This window comes from Hyla sarda, chromosome 2 (genome assembly GCF_029499605.1).
Source record: "Hyla sarda isolate aHylSar1 chromosome 2, aHylSar1.hap1, whole genome shotgun sequence".
NCBI lineage: Eukaryota > Metazoa > Chordata > Amphibia > Anura > Hylidae > Hyla > Hyla sarda.
The window spans coordinates 489,739,938-489,761,794 of record NC_079190.1 but is presented as its reverse complement, the minus strand read 5'-3'; the positions used below and the strand labels follow the sequence as shown (position 1 = coordinate 489,761,794).

The following is a 21,857-nucleotide window of genomic DNA, read 5'->3' as shown; positions in this document are numbered from 1 at the left end:
GCAACCAGATTCCTCCGTACATGACCAGGCTATTTGCTCTTTTAGTGCTTATAATTATAATTTTTTTTTTGTTGTTTTAACTTTATTTTATACATTGTGCCCATCATAAGGTCATAGAGAACTTTTAAAAATACAGTATTGATTTTCATAGTAACAGTTACATATTAATCTTCGGTACAGGAGGAATACAAAGCTCCCAGACCAGGGGAAAAAAAAGGTTGGTCAAACCAGCCGATATGAGGTAGGAAAAAAACGACTGTCTAATGTGTATGGGGCCTCTAATGTGTATGGGGGCCTACAGACTCTCTGCTGACACATGATGTACTGGAGTTCTAGTGTTTCCTCATTGGAAGTTTGTTAATCGTGCTAAATCATCACAGTCTATGTGACTTGGACACACTTTGTGTAAAAACAGTGTAATGTATGGCATTGAAGCACCATGTAAACCGTAAAGTGACACAGAAATACATCTACTTGTCAAGCAAAACACAGAAAGGTAAGGGTTAGGATATGTCACCTTTGACCGGTGTTCTTAACTCAAAAAAGACAGGACAACATCGAACCGCAAGTGTGGCCTTTCCTGGGCTAGGAAGATGTGCTACGGGCCTAGAGAGAAAACAATTGTGTCTTAAAATATGAAAATTGTGGTTAATAAATCATAAAATTTAAAAGGAGTTATCCAGGATTAGAAAAAGAGCTGATGTCTTCCAGAAACAGCACCACCCCTGTCCTCAGGTTGTATGTGGTATTGCACCTTGGTTTCATGGAGCCAAGTTGTAGTAACACACCCAACCTGAGGACAGGTATAGTGCAGCTTTTGGAAGAAATTAGTTCTGATGTCTTTTCATGGTTAACCCCTTTAAGGCCAGAGATTTACTTGTCCAAAAACTTAAGATAATATAACATATATTACTTTTGCTTGTCTTCATAAAGGTTTTATATCACTGCCTTACATGACTACTGTTCAAACAACTCCTGCTTTTACTGTAAAAACAGTCTAAAAGACGTTGGCAGATACTTTCATTTATGATAAAAGTGTGGTGAACGTGCCCTTGAATACCCATGATAACCAAGAAAGAAGAGGTTGGAGGAAAAGATTATCTGCATAGGTGACACCAGTGCTTGCAGCACAGACTTCATGGTGATCAGGAGCCACTCGGGTTTGTCTTAAACATACCAAGTACAAGTCTCTGTTAAGCTCCTGTGATTTAGACAAGCAACTGCAATTTGGCAAATCTTTACTGTATTTGCATATACCTTTTGGAATTATTTGCATGTGACAATATTACCTGCAAAAATACCACAGAATTAGGGAGACACTGAAGAGGTTTTCTTGAAATCATCCGACATGAAACAACCCTCCCGTTTCATGGTCAGAAGCAGCAGCCAAAAACTACACTTCTCTACTGTAAATGTCACACAGCGACCATTTGAACAAACAGACCGAATGGATGCTAGAATTAGAGGCGCTCTTTGAAGTAGCTCTCCGATCAAGCGTACTGGAGTGGCTCTCCAATCCAGTTGTGGTCCTTTTTTATGTGTGGTCCATTGATAAAGGTTATAATATTAAATATGCCACATTTCCGTATATGACAGAGCTGTAACTACACAACACAATAGACCACTTACCTCTTTAGATTCTTCCTGGAGAACACATATGTTGTGTTAACAAGGACTTCTCCTATCTCCACAAATCCGGCTAAATATTAGAAAACAAAAATTAACGTAAGGTTTAGGAAATGTATCACATATATTAAGAGTGGGAAACATACAAACAGGAATACTTCAAGTGCCATACCTGGGGTGAGGAGGAGGGAGCCATCAGGTGTAAATGAAAGTCTCCGAAAAAAAGATTTCATACTGTCATCGTGATAAATTCTGTAAGACTTAGGCTGTAAGAGAGGGATAAAAAAAAAAAGCTTGTAACAAAGTTTAATCATAAATCGGAGATTCAAAGATTTACTTTCTGTTGTCCATTATTATAATTAAAGTAGTTATTAGAATTTTCAAGCGATAAGACAAGGATTGAAGCAGTACCTCTCCATCAGGGTTGGGGATAGAAGACATCATCTTGCTGACATTGAAGGCGACTCTCTTGGTCTCAGTTCTGTACACTCTCAAAACACTGCAGAAAGAACAATTCCAAGTTATTGTATATTACGGTACATACAGGAATGTATGTAAATCAGATCATTTTTATTGAAGTTTTTAACCCCTTAAGGACTAAGTTTTTCCATTTTTGCACTTTCGTTTTTTCCTCCGTACCTTTAAAAAAATCATAATTCTAAAAATTTTGCACCTGCAAAATCCATTTTGTGGATTATTTTTTGCGCCACCAATTCTACTTTGTTAGGACATCAGTCATTTTACCCAAAAATCTATGGCAAAACGGAAAAAAAAAGTAATCGTGCGACAAAATTGAAGAAATAATGCCATTTTGTAACTTTTGGGGGCTTCAGTTTCTACGCAGTACATTTTTCGGTAGAAATGAAACCTCCTCTTTATTCTGTAGGTCCATACGATTAAAATGATACCCTACTTATATAGGCTTGATTTTGTCGTACTTCTGGAAAAAATCATAACTACATGCACGAAAATAAATACGTATAAAATTGTCATCTTTTGACCCCTATAACTTTTTAATTTTTCTGTGTATGGGGCGATATGAGGGCTAATTTATTTTGCGCCATGATATGAAGTTTTTAGCAGTACCATTTTTGTTTTGATCTGACTTTTTGATCGTTTTTTTTTTATACATTTTTTCACAATATAAAAAGTGACCAAAAATACACCATTGACAGTGCGGTTTAATTAACGATAAGGAGATTATTTTAACACTTACTGTAAAATCTCTTTCTCGAAGGATCCATTGGGGGACACAGACCGTGGGTGTATGCTACTGTCTCTAGGAGGTATGACACTATGGCAACAAAGAAGTCGGCTCCTCCCAGCAGGATATACACGCCTCCAGGCCCTGAGCTAATCAGTTTTAGTACCAGAGCAATAGGAGAGGACCGACAGGTCAAGGAAAAAACACGAACTGTCCGAGAAACAGAACCAGAACCCTCGGACAGAGAACCAAAGAGAAACCCAAAAGGGCGGGAGCTGTGTCCCCCAATGGATCCTTCGAGAAAGAGATTTTACAGTAAGTGCTAAAAAAAATCTCCTTTTCTCTATCGGCTCCATTGGGGGACACAGACCATGGGACGTACCAAATCCGTCCCTTGGGTGGGCAGATAATCATTCAGGCAGATGGCTGTTCCACTGCCGCCTGCAGCAGCTTACGGCCCAGACTAGCATTAGCCGATGCGAAGGTATGAACCGGGTAGAACCTCGAGAAAGTGTGCAAAGACGACCAAGTAGCCGCCTTGCAAATCTGCGAGGCCGAGGCTTTGTTCTGGAGAGACCGGGATGCCCCAACAGAAACGGGTAGAATGAGCCACAACCCTGAAGGGAGGAATCTTCCCCCTACAGCGATAGGCTTCCGAAATGGCAGACCGGATCCACCGATAAATGGTGGCCTTGGAAGCAGGTTGTCCCTTACGACGACCTTCCGTAAGGACGAAAAAGGAATCGCACTGACGAAACGAAGAAGAGATAGAGAGGTAAGACCTAACAGCCCGAATCACATCCAGATTGTGGAGTAAATGCCCCTTAGGATGAGGAGGAGCGGGAAAAAGGTACGGAAGAACAATGTCCTCATTGAGATGAAAGGCCGAAACAACCTTAGACAAAAAGGAAGGATCTGGTCGGAAGACAACCTTGTCCTGGTGAATCACCAGAAACGGAGAACGGCAGGAGAGAGCTGCCAACTCAGACACCCTCCGAATGGAGGTGATAGAAACAAACGCCACTTTCCAAGAAAAGAGGCGCAGGGACACCTCCCCTAAGGGGTTCAAGAGGTTCACCTTGGAGGATACCCAGAACCAGATTCAAGTCCCAAGGGGGAGAAGGTGACCGATAAGGAGGGGCAGCATGCGCCACTCCTTGAAGGAAGGTGTGGACATGAGAATTAGAAGCAAGAGGACGCTGAAAAAGAATAGAAAGGGCCAAAACCTGACCCTTAAGGGAACTGAGAGACAACCCCAGTTCCAATCCCGACTGCAAGAAGGAGAGAAGGCGGGGGACAGAAAAAGTAACAGGAGACAAGACCTGAGCTTCACACTAACGAAAATAAGACCGCCAGGTACGGTGGTAAATTTTCGCCAAGGAGGGTTTACAAGCCCTGAGCATGGTGCGAATAACTTGGGAAGAGAACCTGCGGTCTCTCAAAACCGCGGTCTCAACCGTCACGCCGTAATATGCAGCAACTGTAAATTGGGGTGGCAAAGAGGAACCTGCGACAGCAGGTCCGGACGAAGTGGGAGGTGCAGCGGAGCGTCGTCCAGGAGCCTGACCACGTCTGCGTACCACGTCCTTTGGGGCCAAACTGGAGCTACCAATATGGCTGGGACGTCCTCCGCTTGGGCTTCCTCAGAACCCTGGGAAGGAGCGAAAGGGGAGGGAACAGATAGGGCAGGGGAAACCCCGCCCAAGGAATCACTATGGCATCCACGGCTAGAGCCAGGGGGTCCCGGGACTGACACAAATGAAAGAATCTTCCGATTGTGCCGAGACGCGAAAAGGTCCACGTCTGGAATGCCCCAGAGGTCGCAGATCTGCGCGAAGACCTCTGGATGTAGAGACCACTCGCTGGGGTCGACTGAGGACCGGCTGAGGAAGTCCGCTTCCCAGTTGAGCACACCCTGAATGTGAACCGCCGAAATGGCCGGAACCATGTTTTCCCGCCCAGAGGAGAATCTTTGACACCTCGACCATGGTGCTGAGTTGCGAGCGCCGCCTTGCCGATTGGTGTCGTGGCATTGTCCGACTGGACGAGGACAGGGCGGGATTGAAGCGGGGACTCCCAATGAAGAAGACAAAGAAGAATCGCCCTCAGTTCCAAAATGTTTATCGGAAGAAGGGCTTCCCAGGGAGACCAGAGGCCTTGAACCGTCCCAATCCCTGAACACACCGCCCCAGCCCGACAGACTGGCATCTGTTGTAACTACCTGCAAGTGGAGGGAAGAAATGCTCACCCCTGAAGAAGGGGGAGCGGAGCCACCAGAGCAGAGACTGACGGATTCGACGAGGGAGAGCAATCTTGCGATCGAGAGAGAGAGGAGATCCCATCAAGAGGGAATCGCCAGTTGAAGGGGGCGGTATGAAACTGGGCAAAGGATACGGCCACCATGGCCGCTACCATCCGACCCAAGACTTTCATGCAAATGCAGATGGAAACTGGGACCTGGGCCCGAAGGGAGCGGACTCCTGACAGGAGAGTCAGACGTTTGTCCGGTGGCAAATCCGAGCAGAGGCCATGTTGAATTGAAGTCCCAAGAAGATCAGAGACTGGGTGGGAGAGAGGACAGACTTGTCCCGGTTGACATCCCCCCCGAAGTGATCTAGGGTCTGGAGAGTGAGATCCACATTCTCCAGAGTTTGGACTCTGGTGGGAGCCTTGATGAGAAGGTCGTCCAGGTAAGGAATCACTGAGACTCCTCTCGACCGCAACAGTGCTATCACTGGTGCAAGGATCTTGGTAAAGACCCAAAGAGCAGTGGCCTGACCAAAGGGAAGGGCTACGAATTGAAAATACCCTTCCGGAACCGCAAAGCGGAGGTACCGCTGATGGCCAGGAAATATTGGAACATGGAGATAGGCATCCTTGATGTCCACCGAAGAAAGAAACTCCCCTTGTTCCATGAATGCCACTACTGAACGGAGATTCCATTTGGAAGTGGCGGATGAGAAGAGGGCGATTGAGACGCTTGAGGTCCAGGATTGGCCGAACAGAACCGCCCTTCTTGGGGACTACAAAAAGATTGGAATAGAAAACCCCGAAAATGTTCCACTGGAGGAACGGGGACAATAACTCCCTGGAGAAGCAGGGACTGGAGGGCCTCCCGAAACTGCTTCGCCAGAGAAGGAGACCGGGGGCCCGGGACTGAAAAACGGATTCGGTATCCGTTGGACACCACGACCCTGACCCAAGAGTCCTGAATGTGTGTGGTCCAGATGTCTTGAAAAAGTAAGAGACGACCTCCTACCCGAGAAAAATCTGCGGGTGGGGGCTTCACTTCATGTGGAAGTGGGTTTGCGGATTGTTCGATTTGGCAGCAAAACAGCCGGAACGGTTGGTGTCCGGCCTCCAAGACGGGCGCACCCGGAACGAGGGAGCCTTCTTCTTCCACGAAGGCGCCTGCCCAGACCCCTTATTGGGGCCAAAAGTCCGAAAGGACCAGAAAGAAGAGGACTTCCTTTGGGCCGTATTTTGAGGCAACTCTTAATACGCCCCCCCCCCCGTCGCCTCAGAAATAATCTCGTCAAGGCGCTTGCCAAAAAGACGGGTACCAGTAAAAGGAAGCTCGTGAGAGACCTTTTGGAGGCGGCATCCGCATCCCACGCCTTAAGCCACAAGGAACGGCGGAGGACCGCTAGATGACCCACAGCAAAGGCAGCACAACGGGCTGACCGTATGGAAGCTGCGCACAGAAAGTCCCCAGCTTTAGAGCATTGGAGAACCAAAGCAGACAGATCCTCTGGGGGGGGGGATTCCGCTAGGATACCCTGACGGAGTTTGAGTACCACACCAACAGGGCTTTGGACACCCATGCCGAGGCGAAGGTAGGAAGCAGAGAAGAGCCTGCTGCTTCAGAGGCAAACTTCGCCAAGGACTCCTTGACATTCACCCGAACTTGAAGGCAGCCGCATCTGCTAGCGGCAATGAAGTAGCCTTAGAAAGGCTGGAAATTGGTGGATCCACCGAGGAAGGGCAAACCACATTAGAGACAAGGTCCTTGGCGAATAGGTAACGCACTTGACCCGTCTTCCTTCCCGGGAACCTCTTGTCGGATGTTTCCACGCAGATTCCAGAAGGGTGTCAAATTCAGAGCTGAACATTTGAGGTGCTGGTTTAGAACGATGAAAGGATACTTCAGGAGCACGTCCGAAGATCCTGGGTCCTCTAAATGAAAGGTGTCTCTTAGGCTCCTTTCACACTATGAATTTCTCAGTTTACAAACTTCCGTCAGAAGTTCCGTCAGCTGCAGCTGCAAAACCCGGCAGTTACAAAACCCCTGACGGCCGTGACTAAATTGCATTGCAGCCTATGGGGTTTTGTAACTGCCCATTTGCACCCGTATATGCCCGTAATTCGTTACTGGCGTTATACAGTGACGGGACATCGTGGCGGAAATATTACTGCATGCAGTAATCGCCGATCGGACGTGCAGGAGGCAGGTAATGGACCCTGGCGGGAGTGTATTTTTGTTACTTTAGATGTGGCGATCAACTTTGAACACCGCGTCTAAAGGGTTAATAGCGCGCGGCACAACAATTGGTGCCGCACGCTATAAGCCCAGGGTCCCGGCTTTCATTAGCAGCCGAGACAGACCCACTATGACGTGGGGTCACGGCGTGACCACTCGTTATAGACGGGGAGCAGGGCGTACAGGTACGCCTTGCGTCCTTATGAGATTAAAAACAGAAATAAAAATGCAACATACATACAAACAACCCATAGCCCAACCACCTCTACCCCCACCAAAGCTATACCCTGCCCCCGGACATAGAATCAGTCTCAATCCCACAAACCTAAGTTACCAGGCAGATGAAGAACAGAGAAACAGTTAAAGCATACGGAAAAAGTTGATTTTTAGACTTACTGTAAAATCTCTTTCTTAGAGCTTCTATTGGGGGACACAGGACCATGGGTATATGCTGCTTGCAACTAGGAGGCTGACACTAGGCAAAAAACTAAAGAAAGTCGGCTCCTCCAGGCAGGATATACCCGCCACCTGGCTCTGAGCAACTCAGTTTAGTCCCAAAGCAGAAGGAGAACAGACCAAGACAGATCAGTATGAACAAACAAACACCCAGAAAAAACAAGGGACCCCGAACCACAGTGGTGGAAATTGGCTGGTCACCAACAAACCAATGGGCGGGTGCTGTGTCCCGCAATAGAAGCTCCTAGAAAGATTTGACGGTAAGTCCAAAAATCTACTCCTCTTAAGCTGGGGCACACAGGACCATGGGATGTCCTAAAGCAATCCCTGGGGAGGGATAGAATAACATACCAGTAAAAATGATAACCTACTTATATAGGTTTGATTTTGTCGTACTTCTGAAAAAAATCATAACTACCTGCAGGAAAATTTATACGTTTAAAATTGGCATCTTCAGGCCCCTATAACTTCTTATTTTTCCGCGTATGGAGCGGTATGAGGGCTCATCGTGATCTGAAGTTTTTAGCAGTACCATTTATGTATTGATCAGCCTTTTTGACCAAAAATACGCATTGACCGTGCGGGTTAATGATATATTTTTATAATTCGTACATTTCCGCATGCGGCGATATCACATATGTTTATATTTACACTTTTTTTTTTTTTTTTTTTTACAGAAAAGGAGGGTGATTCAAACTTTTATTAGGGAAGGGGTTAAATGATCTTTATTCACTTTTTTTTTTTTTTTGCAAGGTTATAGCCATAGGGGGCTATACCACTGCACACACTGATCTTTTACATTGATCAATGGTTTCTCATAGGAAACCATTGATCAATGATTCTGCCGCTTAACTGCTCATGCCTAGATCTCAGGCACTGAGCAGTCATTCGGCGATCTGACACCAGGAGGCAAGGTAAGGGACACTCCTGCTGTCCTAGAGCTGTTCAGGATGCCGTGAACAGCCCCTTGAGCTAACCGGCAATGTTTTACTTTCACTTTAGACGCAGCTTTCAATTTTGAACGCTGCGTCTAAAGGGTTAATATCGTGCGGCACCGCTATGACACGGGCCACAGTTATAGAATGGGAGCAGACTCACAAGTATGCCCTGAGTCCTTAAGGAGTTAAGCCAGACCCAGCTTGCAAATGGGGGACCCGGACCCAGGGTACACCACCAGGCGCTGGTTGATGGCGAGGAGGGGTTAACAGCACATTCAGCAATGCCCTAGTTCGCAGGTGAGGGGAAGGGAGTCAGGTAGCGCCATGCTCCTGTCGCCCCACACTAGAAAAAAAAAAAAAAAGGGAGAGAAAATCTAACTATGGACTGAAACTAGGGGGGAAAAAAGAGAAATAAGACCAAGTCTGGAGAGCTCGAGACCTGCGTCGGCCTCATGTTGACACCAAGCTAAAACTGAGCTGCTCAGAGCCAGGAGGTGGGTATATCCTGCCTGGAGGAGCAGACTTTCTTTTGCCTAGTGTCAGCCTCCTAGTTGGAAGCAGCATATACCCATGGTCCTGTGTCCCCCAATGAAGCGCCCGAAAAAAGAAATTGGCCAAGTAAGACACGGCATGCCATAGGGAGACCACAATAGAACAAAAAACACAAGCACGCCAGGCACCACCTCAGAAGTCATCCATTACAGAGACCAAGCGGAGAGCACTTACACAGACAAACCTCACTCTGTACACAGCATCCCACCTCACAAACAATCAGGAAGTACCAAGACCAACATCTATGTCCCATCTACAGTAGAGTCAAACTTCCACACCAGGGACCTCAAATGCCAACAAAATTCCTTTCTACCTTTCGTTTAATATACAGTCTGGTCCATAAATATTGGGACATCGACACAATTCTAACATTTGTGGTTCTATACACCACCACAATGGATTTGAATTGAAACAAACAAAATGTGCTTTAACTCCAGACTGTCAGCTTTAATTTGAGGGTATTTACATCCAAATCAGGTGTAGGAATTACAACAGTTTGCATATGTGTCTCCCACTTGCTAAGGGACCAAAAGTAATAGGACAATTGGCTTCTCAGCTGTTCCATGGCCAGGTTTATGTAATTCCCTCATTATCCCAATTACAATGAGCAGATAAAAGGTCCAGCGTTCATTTCAAGTGCGCCATCTGCATTTGGAATATGCTGCTGTCAACTCTCAAGATGAGATCCAAAGAGCTGTCACTATCAGTGAAGCAAGCCAACATTAGGCAGAAAAAAGGAGATTTTTTAATACTTATCGTAAAATCTCTTTCTCGAAGGTTCCATTGGGGGACACAGACCATGGGTGTATGCTGCTGTCTTTAGGAGGTATGACACAATGGCAACAAAAAAAGTCGGCTCCTCCCAGCAGGATATACCCGCCTACAGGCCCTGAGCTAATCAGTTTTTTGTTTCAGAGCAATAGGAGAGGACCGGTCAAGGAGAAAACACAAACTGTCCGAGAACCAGAAAAAATATAACTGAACTCACCCTCGGACAGAGAACCAAAGAGAAACCCAAAAGGGCGGGAGCTGTGTCCCCCAATGGAACCTTCGAGAAAGAGATTTTACGGTAAGTATTAAAAAATCTCCTTTTCTCTATCGGCTCCACGGGACGTACCAAAGCCGTCCCTTGGGTGGGAAGAAGAAAACCCGGTTAGACGGACGGCTGAAAAAACACCGCCTGTAGTACCTTCTGGCCCAGACTAGCATCAGCCGATGCGAAGGTATGAACCCGGTAAAACCTTGAGAAAGTATGCAAAGACAACCAGGTAGCCGCTTGCAGATCCAGATTGTGGAGTAAATGCTCCTTGGAATGAGAAGGAGCGGAATAAAAGGACGGAAGGACGATGTCCTCATTGAGATGAAAAGCCAAAATGACCTTAGGCAAAAAAGAAGGATCTGGACAGAAAACGACCTTGTCCTGGTGAATCACCAGAAACGGAGAACGGCAGGAAAGAGCTGCCAATTCGGACACACTCTGAATACAGGTGATAGCTATAAGAAACGCCACTTTCCAGGAAAGTAGGCGCAAGGACACTTCCCTAAGAGGTTCAAAAGAGGGACCTTGGAGGACACCCAGAACCAGATTTAAGTACCACGAGGGAGAAGGGGACCGATAAGGAGGGGCAGTATGTGCCACTCCTTGAAGGAAGGTCCGGACACGAGAAATAGAAGCCAGAGGATGCTGGAAAATAGAAAGGGCCGAAACCTGACCGAGACAAACCCAATTCCAATCCCGACTGCAAGAAAGAGAGAAGACGGGAAACCGAAAAAAGACCTGAGCTTCACATCAACTAAAATAAGACCGCCAGGTACGGTGGTAAATTTTTGCCGAGGAGGGCTTACGAGCTCCGAGCATGGTGCGAATGACTTGGAAAGAGAAACCGCGGTCTCAACTGCCACGCCGTCAATGCAGCAACTGTAAATTGGGGTGGCAAAGAGGACCCTGAGACAGCAGGTCCAGAAGAAGTGGAAGGCGCAGCGGAGCCTGACTACGTCGGCGTGCCACATCTTCGGGGCCAAACTGGAGCTACCAGTTTGGCGGGAACGTCCTCCGCTTTGAGCTTCCTCAGAACCCTGGGAAGGAGCGGAATGGGAGGGAACAGATAGGGCAGGGTAAAACCCGGCCAAGGAATAACTAGGGCGTCCACGGCTAGGGGTCCCTGAACTTTGACACAAATGGAACAATCTTCCGATTGTGCAGAGACGCGAAAAGGTCCACGTCTGGAATGCCCCAGAGGTCGCAGATCTGCGCAAAGACTTCTGGATGTAGAGACGTCTTGCCGGGGTCAGCTGAGGACCGGCTGAGGAAGCCCGCTTCCCAGTTGAGCACACACGGAATGTGAATTGCAGGAATGGTCGGAACCTTGTTTTCCGCCCAGAGGAGAATCTTTGTCATCTTGGCCATGGCTGCCGATTGATGTAAGCTACGGCCGTGGCGTTGTCCGACTGGACGCAGACAGAGCGGGACTGAAGCAGGGACTCCCAATGAAGAAGACAAAGAAGAATCGCCCTCAGTTCCAAGATGTTTATCGGAAGAAGGGCTTCCCGGGGAGGCCAGAGGCCTTGAACTGTCCAATCCCTGAACACACCACCCAGCCCGACAGACTGGCATCTGTTGTAACTACCTGCCGGGGGGGGGGGGGGGGGGGAGAGAGAAATGATTGCCCCTGAAGAAGGGGGGAGCGGAGCAGAGACTGACGGATCCGAAGAGGGAGAGCAATCTTGCGATCAAGAGACAGAGGAGATCTGTCCCATCGAGAGAGAATCGCCAGTTGAAGGGGACGGTAAAGAAACTGGACAATGGGTACGGCCTCCAAGGCCGCTACCATCCGACCCAAGACTTACATGTAAATTCAGATGGAAACTGGGACCCTGGCATAAAGGGAGCGGACTCCTGACAGGAGAGTCAGACGTTTGTCCGGCGGAAGGCAAATCCAGAGGGCAGAGGCCATGTTGAATTGAAGTCCCAAGAAGATCAGAGACTGGGTGAGAGAGGGGACAGACTTGTCCCGGTTGACCATCCACCCGAAGTGATCCAGGGTCTGGAGAGTGAGAACCACATTCTCCAGAGTCTGGACTCTGGTGGGAGCCTTGATGAAAAGGTTGTCCAGGTAAGGGATCACTGAGACTCCTCACGACCACAACAGTGCTATCACAGGCGCAAGGATCTTGGTAAAGACCCGAGAAGCAGTGGCCAGACCAAAGGGGAGGGCTACGAATTGAAAATGCCCCTCCGGAACTGCAAAGCGGAGGTACCGCTGATGGCCGGGAATCTTGGAACATGGAGGTAGGCATCTTTGTTGTCCACCGAAGAAAGACACTCCCCTTGTTCCATGGATGCCACTACTGAACAGAGAGATTCCATTGAGAAGTGGCGGATGAGAAGATGACGGTTGAGACGCTTGAGGTCCAGGATTGGCCGGAGCAGAACCGCCCTTCTTGGGGACCACAAAAAGACTGGAATAGAAACCCCCAAAACGTTCTCCTGGAGGAACGGGGACAATAACTCCCTGGAGAAGCAGGGACTGGAGGGCCTCCCGAAACTGCTTCGCCAGAGAAGGTGACCGGGGGGCCCGGGACTGGAAAAAACGATTCGGTACCTGTTGGACACAATGTCCCTGACCCATGAGTCCTGAATGAGTGTGGTCCAGATGTCTTGAAAAAGTAAGACTACCTCCCACCCGAGAAAAAATCTGCAGGTGGGGGCTTCCCTTCATGCGGAAGTGGGTTTGCGGTTGCCCGATTTGGCCACAAAACGGCCGGAACGGTTGGTGTCCGACTTCCAAGATGGGCGCGCCCGGAACAAGGGAGCCTTCTTGTCCTGCGAAGGCGCCTGCCCAGACCCCTTATTGGGGCCAAAAGTCCGAAAAGACCGGAAGGAAGAGGACTTCCTTTGGGAAGTAGTCAAGGCGTTTGCCAAAAAGACAGATACCAGTAAAGGAAGCTCGGTGAGAGACCTTTTGGAGGCGGCTTCCGCATCCCACGCCTTAGGCCACATGGAACGGCGGAGGGCTGCTAGGTGACCCACAGCAAAGGCAGTACAACAGGCTGACTGCATGGAATCCGTACACAGAAAGTCCCCAGCTTTAGAGCATTGGAGAACCAAAGCAGACAGATCCTCTGGGGAGATCCCACTAGGATGCCCTGACGGAGTTTTGAGTACCACATCGACAGGGCCTTGGACACCCATGTAGAGGCGAAGGTGGGAAGCAGAGAAGAGCCTGCTGCTTCAGAGGCAAACTTTGCCAAGGACTCCACCTTCTTGTCCGTCGGATCCTTGAAGGCAGCCGCGTCTGCTAGTGGCAATGTAGTAGCCTTAGAAAGGCAGGAAATTAGTGGATCCACTGAGGGAGGGAAAACCACTTTAGAGACAAGGTCCTCTTGAACCTTCTTTATTCCCAGGAACCTCTTGTCCGGATGTTTCCATGCAGATTCCAGAAGGATGTCAAATTCAGCGTGAGCGCTGAACATTTGAGGTGCTGGTTCAGCACGATGAAAGGATACTTCAGGAGTCACGTCCGAAGATCCTGGGTCCTCTAAGTGAAAGGTGTCTCTTATGGCCGCAACCAATGAGTTCAACGTTTCAACTGTATCCGAGCGGTCCTCTGAGTCAGATGCCGATTCGGAAGCCTCATCCGCCAGTTCACCAGTGAATGTGAACGAGTGGAGGCAGCCCTGGAGGGGGGGCAACCCTTATCTGGTGAGGCAGAGCGGCGACTCCGGGAACGTCCTCTGGAGGAGCGACGTTTGTGACCAGATGACACGGGGGGTGGGCACCCACGTCTACTTGAAGGCTCAATGGAAGAGTCAGAAGAAACACCCCTAGTACGCTAGTGAGAGCGAGAGGCATATGGAGAAGAGGAGCGGGATCCTACAGAGGGCTTGAGTCAAGTCATCCATATACTGGGATAGTGAAGAACCCAGGCTGGAGGGGCGACCGAATCCACCGGGACTGCTCGAACATCCGGGGGTGCCAGGGGGTCTGGGGGAGCAGTGGAGCAGACAGAGAAAGTGGGTTCAACAGAACCAGGCATTTTGGAATTACAGCTCTTACAGACAAAATGGTAAACTAACGCTCCAGTTGTCTGTTTAGAGGGAGGAACAGTTCTGGGTACAGACATAATGAAAAAAGAACTCTCTCCCCGAGTCTGTGTCCCCAGAGCAGCTGCTGTGAGGAGAACTCCGCTCTGTGTAGATAGAGAGGGAGAAAAAAAACAGCCAATAGCCAGAGAGGGGCGTGCCTGGAGCAGGGGCACTGTCTGATTGGCCCGTCACCCAATCGTGCGCACGGCGCTTATTGGAGAGCGATTCACGCCTCCAGTAAGCTCCGGCGGCCCTGTGGGTGGAGCTATAGCGTCCCGGCCGCCGAATGCCGAAGAAGATAGTAATGGCGCCCGATCCTTGCCACGAGCGCACATGTCAGCCGCATATGCGCTTGCGGGGAAGTGAGCAGGCGAGACACATATTCGCCGGCAACAGACTGCTGCCGAAAGTGAAAGTAAGTCGGCGCTTCATGCGCCCGAACAGTATAAGCGCCGCGGCTGTCAGCCGCATAGTAAGCGACGCAGCTGTCAGCCACATAGTAAAAACACACATGCTTGCATAAGAATAAAATGAGCCATTCCCTCCAAATATGCCACTGCTCGCCCCAGAAATAAAGATAAAGCCCCTAGCACAGGCCAGCCCCATAAACCCTGAAAGGTGGGCCAAAAACTGAGGGTCTCCAGAGGTTGCAAGTCAGCACCTAAGGGAGAAAGGGATATATACTCACCTCAGTCAGAAGAACTTACCTAACGGAGTCTTCTGTGAGGTATTCAGTCAGCTTTCTGTCACCTGCATCACGCCTAGCTACCATGTGCGAGCGAGGCGAGCAGGGAATAGGGGGATCTGAACCCATGAGGTACCACCCCAGACGCTGACCGTTGGCGAGGGGGGGTGAACAGCGCATATATACAATGTCTGTGCCCCCTCACTCGCAATGGGGAAACACTGAGCCGCAGTTCCTGAGTCCCCATCTGAAAACATGAAAGAAAAAGGAATTAAAAAACTAACACATTCCCTAACTAGGAAAATAATAAAACAGAAGACCTGGTCTGGAGAATTTCAGACAATGTCCACCTCCTGCAGACACTAAGCTAAAACTGATTAGCTCAGGACACCTCCTAGAGACAGCAGCATACACCCACGGTCTGTGTCCCCCAATGGAGCCGATAGAGAAAAACAAAACAAACCCATCAGAGAGAGCCAAAACAACTGTTTGGAACATTCTTAAAAAGAAGGAATGCACCGGTGAGCTCAGCAACACCAAAAGATCCGGAAGGAAACCAAGGAAAACAACTGTGGAGGATGACCAAAGAATTCTTTCCCTGGTGAAGAAAACCCCCTTCACAACAGTTGTCCAGATGAAGAACACTCTCCAGGAGGTAGGTGTATGTGTGAAAAAGTCAACAATCAAGAGAAGACTTCACAAGAGAGAATATAGAGGGCTCACCAAAAGATGGAAACCATTGGTGAGCCTCAAAAACAGGAAGGCGAGATTAGAGTTTGCCAAACATCATCTACAAAAGCCTTCACAGTTCTGGAACTACATCCTATGGACAGATGAGACCAAGATCAACTTGTACCAGACTGATGGGTAGAGAAGAGTATGGAGAAGGAAGGGGACTGTTTATGATCCTAAGCATACACCTCATCAGTGAAGCATGGTGGTGGTAGTGTCATGGCATAGTGGGCATGTATGGCTGCCAATTTAACTGGTTCTCTTGTAATTATTGACGATGTGACTGCTGACAAAAGCAGCAGGTTGAATTCTGAAGTGTTTCAGGCAATATTATCTGCTCATATTCCGCAAAATGCTTCAGAACTCATTGGACGGCACTTCACAGTGCAGATGGACAATAACCCAAAGCATACTGCAAAAGCAAAGAGTTTTCTAGGGGAAAGAAGTGGAATGTTATGCAATGGCAAAGTCAATCACCTGACCTGAATCCCATTGAGCATTTCACTTTTTGAAGACAAAACTGAAGGGAAAATGCCCCAAGAACAAGCAGGAACTGAAGAGAGTTGCAGTAGTCGGCAGAGTATCACCAAGGATGAAACCCAGCAATGTCTGCTGATGTCTATGCGTTCCAGACTTCAGTCTGTAGTTGACTGACAAGGATTTACAACCAAGTATTAAAAATTGTAAGTCTGATTTATGATTATTATTCTGTCCCATTACTTTTGGTCCCTTAACAAGTGGGAGGCAGATATGCAAACTGTTGTAATTCCTACACCGTTCACCTGATTTGGATGCAAATACCCTCAAATTAAAGCTGACAATCTGCAGTTTAAGCACATCGTTTGTTTTATTTCAAATCCATTGTGGTGGTGTATAGAGCCAAAAATGTTAGAATTGTGTTAATGTCCCAATATTTATGGACCTTCCTGTATATCCCCTTCTCTAGGTGAACTACACCGAGCAATCAAATCCGTCCCATCTGGTGGAGTAGGTCGAATCCAGTATAGCGCAATCAGTTTCCGGGCCTGATATAAAACACGTAGTACGCCATTCTCCACCAAAGAAGGCTCCTGCCCACAACCTATAAGACCAAGTAAACACACTTTGGGAAGCTGAGATAAGTTCACCCCAAACACTGTGCATATAAGATTGAGCACTTCCCTCAAATATGTATCTAGAAGGGGGCAGTCCCAGATCATATGCACCAGATGTACCTCCAACCTATCACACTGTGGACATGCAGAAGCAGACCGGACCCTTATCTTGTGTAGGAACACTGGAGCACTGTAGTTTTATACACTCTATGCAGTAGATTAGACTCAGACAAATATGGAGTCAGCATCAGTACAGTGGACCATTCCTTGTCAGTCAGAACTCCAAGATCCTTCTTCCATTTACAACAGACAGTTAAGGTAAATTTTTAATGATGAAAGCTTGACAATTCTCAATACAGTCACAAGAGGACCCCAGCTGGCTCCCGTAGAAATCAGGCAAGCCAGGGTTACGCCACAGCGGTGTAAAATTTAGTGCAGCCAGTAAGTCCCAACAGTTTACGCATGTGACCCCAGAGCTTGCATAAAAGATGGGTAGTGGGAGGAGTCCGGAGGGCTAGTAAAGGCACCAATCTCGAAATGTGAAGGGGGACCTGACCCCCATGTCTTGCCATGAACAATCTTCCCGTAGGGCCTAACGTGCTAGCATGTGCCCAACCCCGTATTTTGTGCAATTGGGAGGCTAAAAAATATAACCAAGGATTGGGAAGGGCTAAGTCCCCTGAAGACTTTTGCAATCTAATCTTGGCAGAACCCCCCCTCCCCATACCAGCCGTCTGAAAAGACCCTGAATGCGTTGAAACTGGGCCATCGCAATCCATTCTGGGGAATTTTATAAAACGTACAATAATTGCGGAATAAATACCATTTTGACCAAGTTTGTCCGGCCAGCCACCGAAATCGGAAGTTTACACCAGACTGCCACCTTCTGGTGCTGCCCTCCTCGTCCTGTTTGTTGCGGCCGCCAGAGCTGACACTCTATACTGTGCGGTATCCCTATGCCCAGGCTGCAAAAGGTAAACAAAATAAACTAACGCATGTTCCTACGTCGGCCTTACACTGTGGACGGGAACGTTGGACAGCCGTCAGCCCATCACCGGCCGTTGCGATGTTCCGCCTCGGCCGGTGATAGGCTAAGCGCACTGTCATGTAAGGAGCTCTGGCCGGCTCCTTACATAACAGTGGGCTCAGCCTATCACCGGCCGAGGCGGAACATCACTGCGGCCGGTGATAGGCTGACGGCTGTCCGACGTTCCCGTCCCCAAGAAACAGGCGAGGCCTGAACCGGACCAACGGGAGGGGAGTTAAAATTTATTTTGTTTATTTTTTGCAGCCCAGGCATAGGTATACCGCACAGTATAGTGTCAGCGCCAGCGGCCGCAACAAACAGGAGGAAGAGGAGGGCAGCGCTTACGGGTGACATGTGAGTATTTACCCGGATGGCAACCGCGCTGGGCTGATAATTAATTGGGGGGGGCAAAACAGCGCTCGTGGGTGACATGTGAGTAGTTCCCCGATGGGGACAGCGCAGGGCTGATAATTCATTCATTCCCGAGGGGGAGGGGCGAAACCGGTATTGCGGTATGGATTAAAAATCAAATTGTGCAGCAGAAAAAATACAGTATTCGGTATGAACTGGTATACCGCCCAGCCCTAGTAGAGGGGTCAGGTTACAAGAAAAAAAAAATCATGCAGGGAAGGAGTAACGTAAATGCCCAGATACTTAAAACTAGTGACCACCTGAAGCTGGGAAACAACATTTTTAGTAATGTAAAGCAGCATACAGTTGGATTGTGCCTTGGCTAAACTTGCACAATAAGACTTACCGGTCACAGCTTAGTGTTGCAATGTACTGTCCAAGAGGATCCCAGGTGACTCCCTGCACATAACTCTTATGCTCGTTAAATATAGAAATTTTTTGACCTAGGAAAAAAAAAAAAAAAAAAATTTATTGTTCATACTTAAAATATTCTATAACGCCATTTCATTTACTGGAGTGGATATCACATCTAGTCTTAGAATGTTTGTTTAACTTTACAACTTATGCATCATAGATATGGTTTATATAGAGACTTCTATGCAGACACATCGGTCTACTTTTTACACACACAAAAAGTAGAAAAGAAAGTCGGCCCCACCTAGCAGGATATACCCCACTTACAGACTCAGCTATCAGTTTAGTCCCAAAGCAGGAGGAGGAGACCAACAGGGAAAGAAAAAACAGCAACTGTCCGAGGAAGCCACAGACAAAAAAATAACCAAACCAACCCTAGGACAGGCAACTGAACCAAAAGGGTGGGTGCTGTGTCCCCCAATGGATCCTCCGAGAAAGAGATTTTATGTTAAGCATAAAAATCTACTTTTCTCGTTTGGCTCCATTGGGGGAGACAGAGACCGTGGGATGTACCAAAGAAGTCCCCGGGGTGGGAGAGAACCCAAGCAACTCAGGTGGAAGGCTGGGCCACAGCCACCTGCAACACCTTGCGACCCAAACCAGCGCCAGCGGACGCCTGGCAAAATTTTGTGAAAGTGTGCAAAGAAGACCAGGTAGCCGCAAACAGACTTGCAAGGTCGAAGCCCTGTTGCGGAGAGCCCAGGAGGCCCCGACAGAACGAGTGGAATGAGCTGAGACCCGGAAAGGCGGAGTCTTCCCTTTGCAGCTTTAAGCTTCCGAAAAGGCAGAACGAATCCACCGCGAAATGGTCGCCTTCAAAGCAGGAAATCCCTTACGACGACCCTCCGTAAGCACAGAAAGAAAGTGTCACACTGGCGTAAGAATGAATTGACCGAAAGGTAAATCCGAACGGCCCGTACCATGTCAAGACCATGAAGCAAACATTCCCTGGGATGGTACGCAGCTGGGCAAAAGGACGGAAGGACGATATCCTCATTTAGGTGAAAGGCGGAAACCACCTAAGGCAAAAAAGATGGGACCGGACGGGAAACAACTTTGTCTTGGTGCAAGACCAGGTAGGGGTAACGGCAGGAGAAAGCAGCCAGATCCAAAACACTCCTAATGGAAGTGACCGCAATGAAGAAGGCCACCTTCCAGGAAAGGACACGAAGAGAAAAGTCCCGGAGAGGTTCGAAGAGAACCAGATAAACATACCACGGAGGAGTAGGGGATCTGTACAGCAGTGCCGCATGAGCAACACCCTGCAGAATAGTGCGGATGTGAGGGTCGGACACCAGGGGTCACTGAAAAAGAATGGAGATAGCCGACACCTGACCCTTAAGGGAACTGACAGCCAAGCGTTGTTCCAGCCCAGACTTTTTAAAGGAAAAAAGGTGTGGAAGGGAGAAAACAACTGGGAAGGAGGATTGAGACTCACACCATTGAAAGTAGGAACGCAACCTATGGTGATAAATCTTTGCAGAGGAAGGCCTGCGCGCCCTCATCATTGTGCGGATCACCTGGGCAGAGAGCCCCCTGGCCCTTAGTACTGCGGTTTCAACCACCACGCCGTCAAATGTAGCGACAACAAATTGGGGTGGCAAAGAGGGACCTGAGAGTGCAGGTTGGGACAAACTGGGAGGCGCAGTGGTACGTTGGCCACTAGGCAAACCACGTCGGTGTACTCCGCGTGCCTGGGCCAGTCCGGAGCCACGAGAATGGCGGGGACGCCCTCCACTTTGAGTTTCCTCAGGACCCTGGGAAGGAGGAAGAGGAGGGAAGAGATAGGGGAGGACGAAGTTTGATCGGAGTAGCGAAGGTACTGATGCGAAGGTATGAATCTAGTAGCACTTAGAGAAAGTGTACAAAGACGACCACGCAGACGCCTTACAGAACTGCAAGGCCGAAGCCACGTAGCGGAGCGCCCAGGATACCCCGAAAAACGTGTGGATTGAGCCAAAACCCCGAGAGGGTGAGATCATCCACTTGTATCGGTAAGCTCCCAAAATAGCAGACCGGATCCACCGAAAAATGGTGGTCGTAGAAGCAGGTTGTCCTATACAACGACCTTCCGGTAAAACAGAAAAAAAAGGGGGGGTGGGGTCACACTGCCGAAAGGAAAGAGTGACAGAAGTCCGAACAGCCCTCACCACAGCCAGGTTGTGGAAGGAGGCAAAGAGAAATCTCCCTGAGAAGGTCAAAAAGGGCATCCTGCAGAGTATCTAAGACCAAGTGTAAGTCGCAAGGGAAAGAAGGGGACTGATAAGGAGGGAGGGGCAGCTTGTGCTACTCCCTGAACTAGGTTCGGACATGATAACTGAACACCAAAGAACGTTGAAAAAGAATGGAAACAGCCGAACCACGACCGGAGAAAAAAAGCTGAGTTTCACACCAACAGAAATAAGATAGCCAGGTATGGTGGTAAATCTTTGCAGAGGAAGGCTTGTGAGCCCTCAGCATGGTGAGAACCACTTGGGAAGAGAAACCGCGGGTCCTCAGAACCGCTGTCTCAACCGCCACGCCGTCAAAAGCAGAGACGGTAAATAGGGGTGGCACAGGAGACCTGATATAGGAGGTCTGGACGATAGGGAAGGAGCCGAGGTAAGTAGGTCAGAAGCCTGACCACGACAACGTACCACGCCCGCCGGGGCCAGTCTGGGCCACGAGAATGGTGGGAACGCCCTCTGCTGTGAGTTTCCTCAGGACCCCGAAAAGAGAGGAAGGGGAGGAAACAGATGAGGTAGGTTCAAAGCCCGACCAAGAAAGAGGAACGCTTGGTTGTGGCAGGACGTGAAGAGGTCCACGCCTGGAGCGCCCCAGAGGTTTCAGATCACTGCAAACACCTCCGGATGTAGGGACCACTCGCTTTGGACGGCTGAGGACTGGCTGAGAAAGACCACATCCCAGAAAAGCCCGGAATGAAAAGCGCTGAGATGCCCAGAAAGGAATTTCCCAAGAAGCAAGCAAAGAAAGGATTGCCCTAGGCCCCAACATGTTGAAGGGGAAAAGGGCTTCTCGAGGGACCAAGGCCCCAGACTGGCCGGTCCTTGAAAACACCTCCCCAAGCCCGACAGACTGGCAGGGAGGGGCAGGAAGGAGCGCCCCCGAAAAAGCATGGGGGGAAACCAAGCCACCACAAAAGGGACCGACAAG

At 48.8% G+C, this 21,857-nt stretch overlaps 1 protein-coding gene across 3 annotated transcripts in view; it reads right to left on the bottom strand.

The window, feature by feature from the left end:
- The window catches only part of CHAF1B (chromatin assembly factor 1 subunit B), a 79,260-nt gene that overhangs the window by 27,978 nt on the left and 29,425 nt on the right, over positions 1-21,857 (bottom strand). For all 3 annotated transcript variants that reach the window (XM_056559596.1, XM_056559597.1, XM_056559598.1), the window contains exons 6-10: positions 18,637-18,733; positions 2,038-2,125; positions 1,799-1,892; positions 1,630-1,699; positions 518-606 (exon numbers count right to left, since the gene is read on the bottom strand). In XM_056559596.1, the coding sequence (XP_056415571.1) occupies positions 518-606; positions 1,630-1,699; positions 1,799-1,892; positions 2,038-2,125; positions 18,637-18,733 (438 nt within the window). The remainder of the gene's footprint in view (positions 1-517; positions 607-1,629; positions 1,700-1,798; positions 1,893-2,037; positions 2,126-18,636; positions 18,734-21,857) is intronic.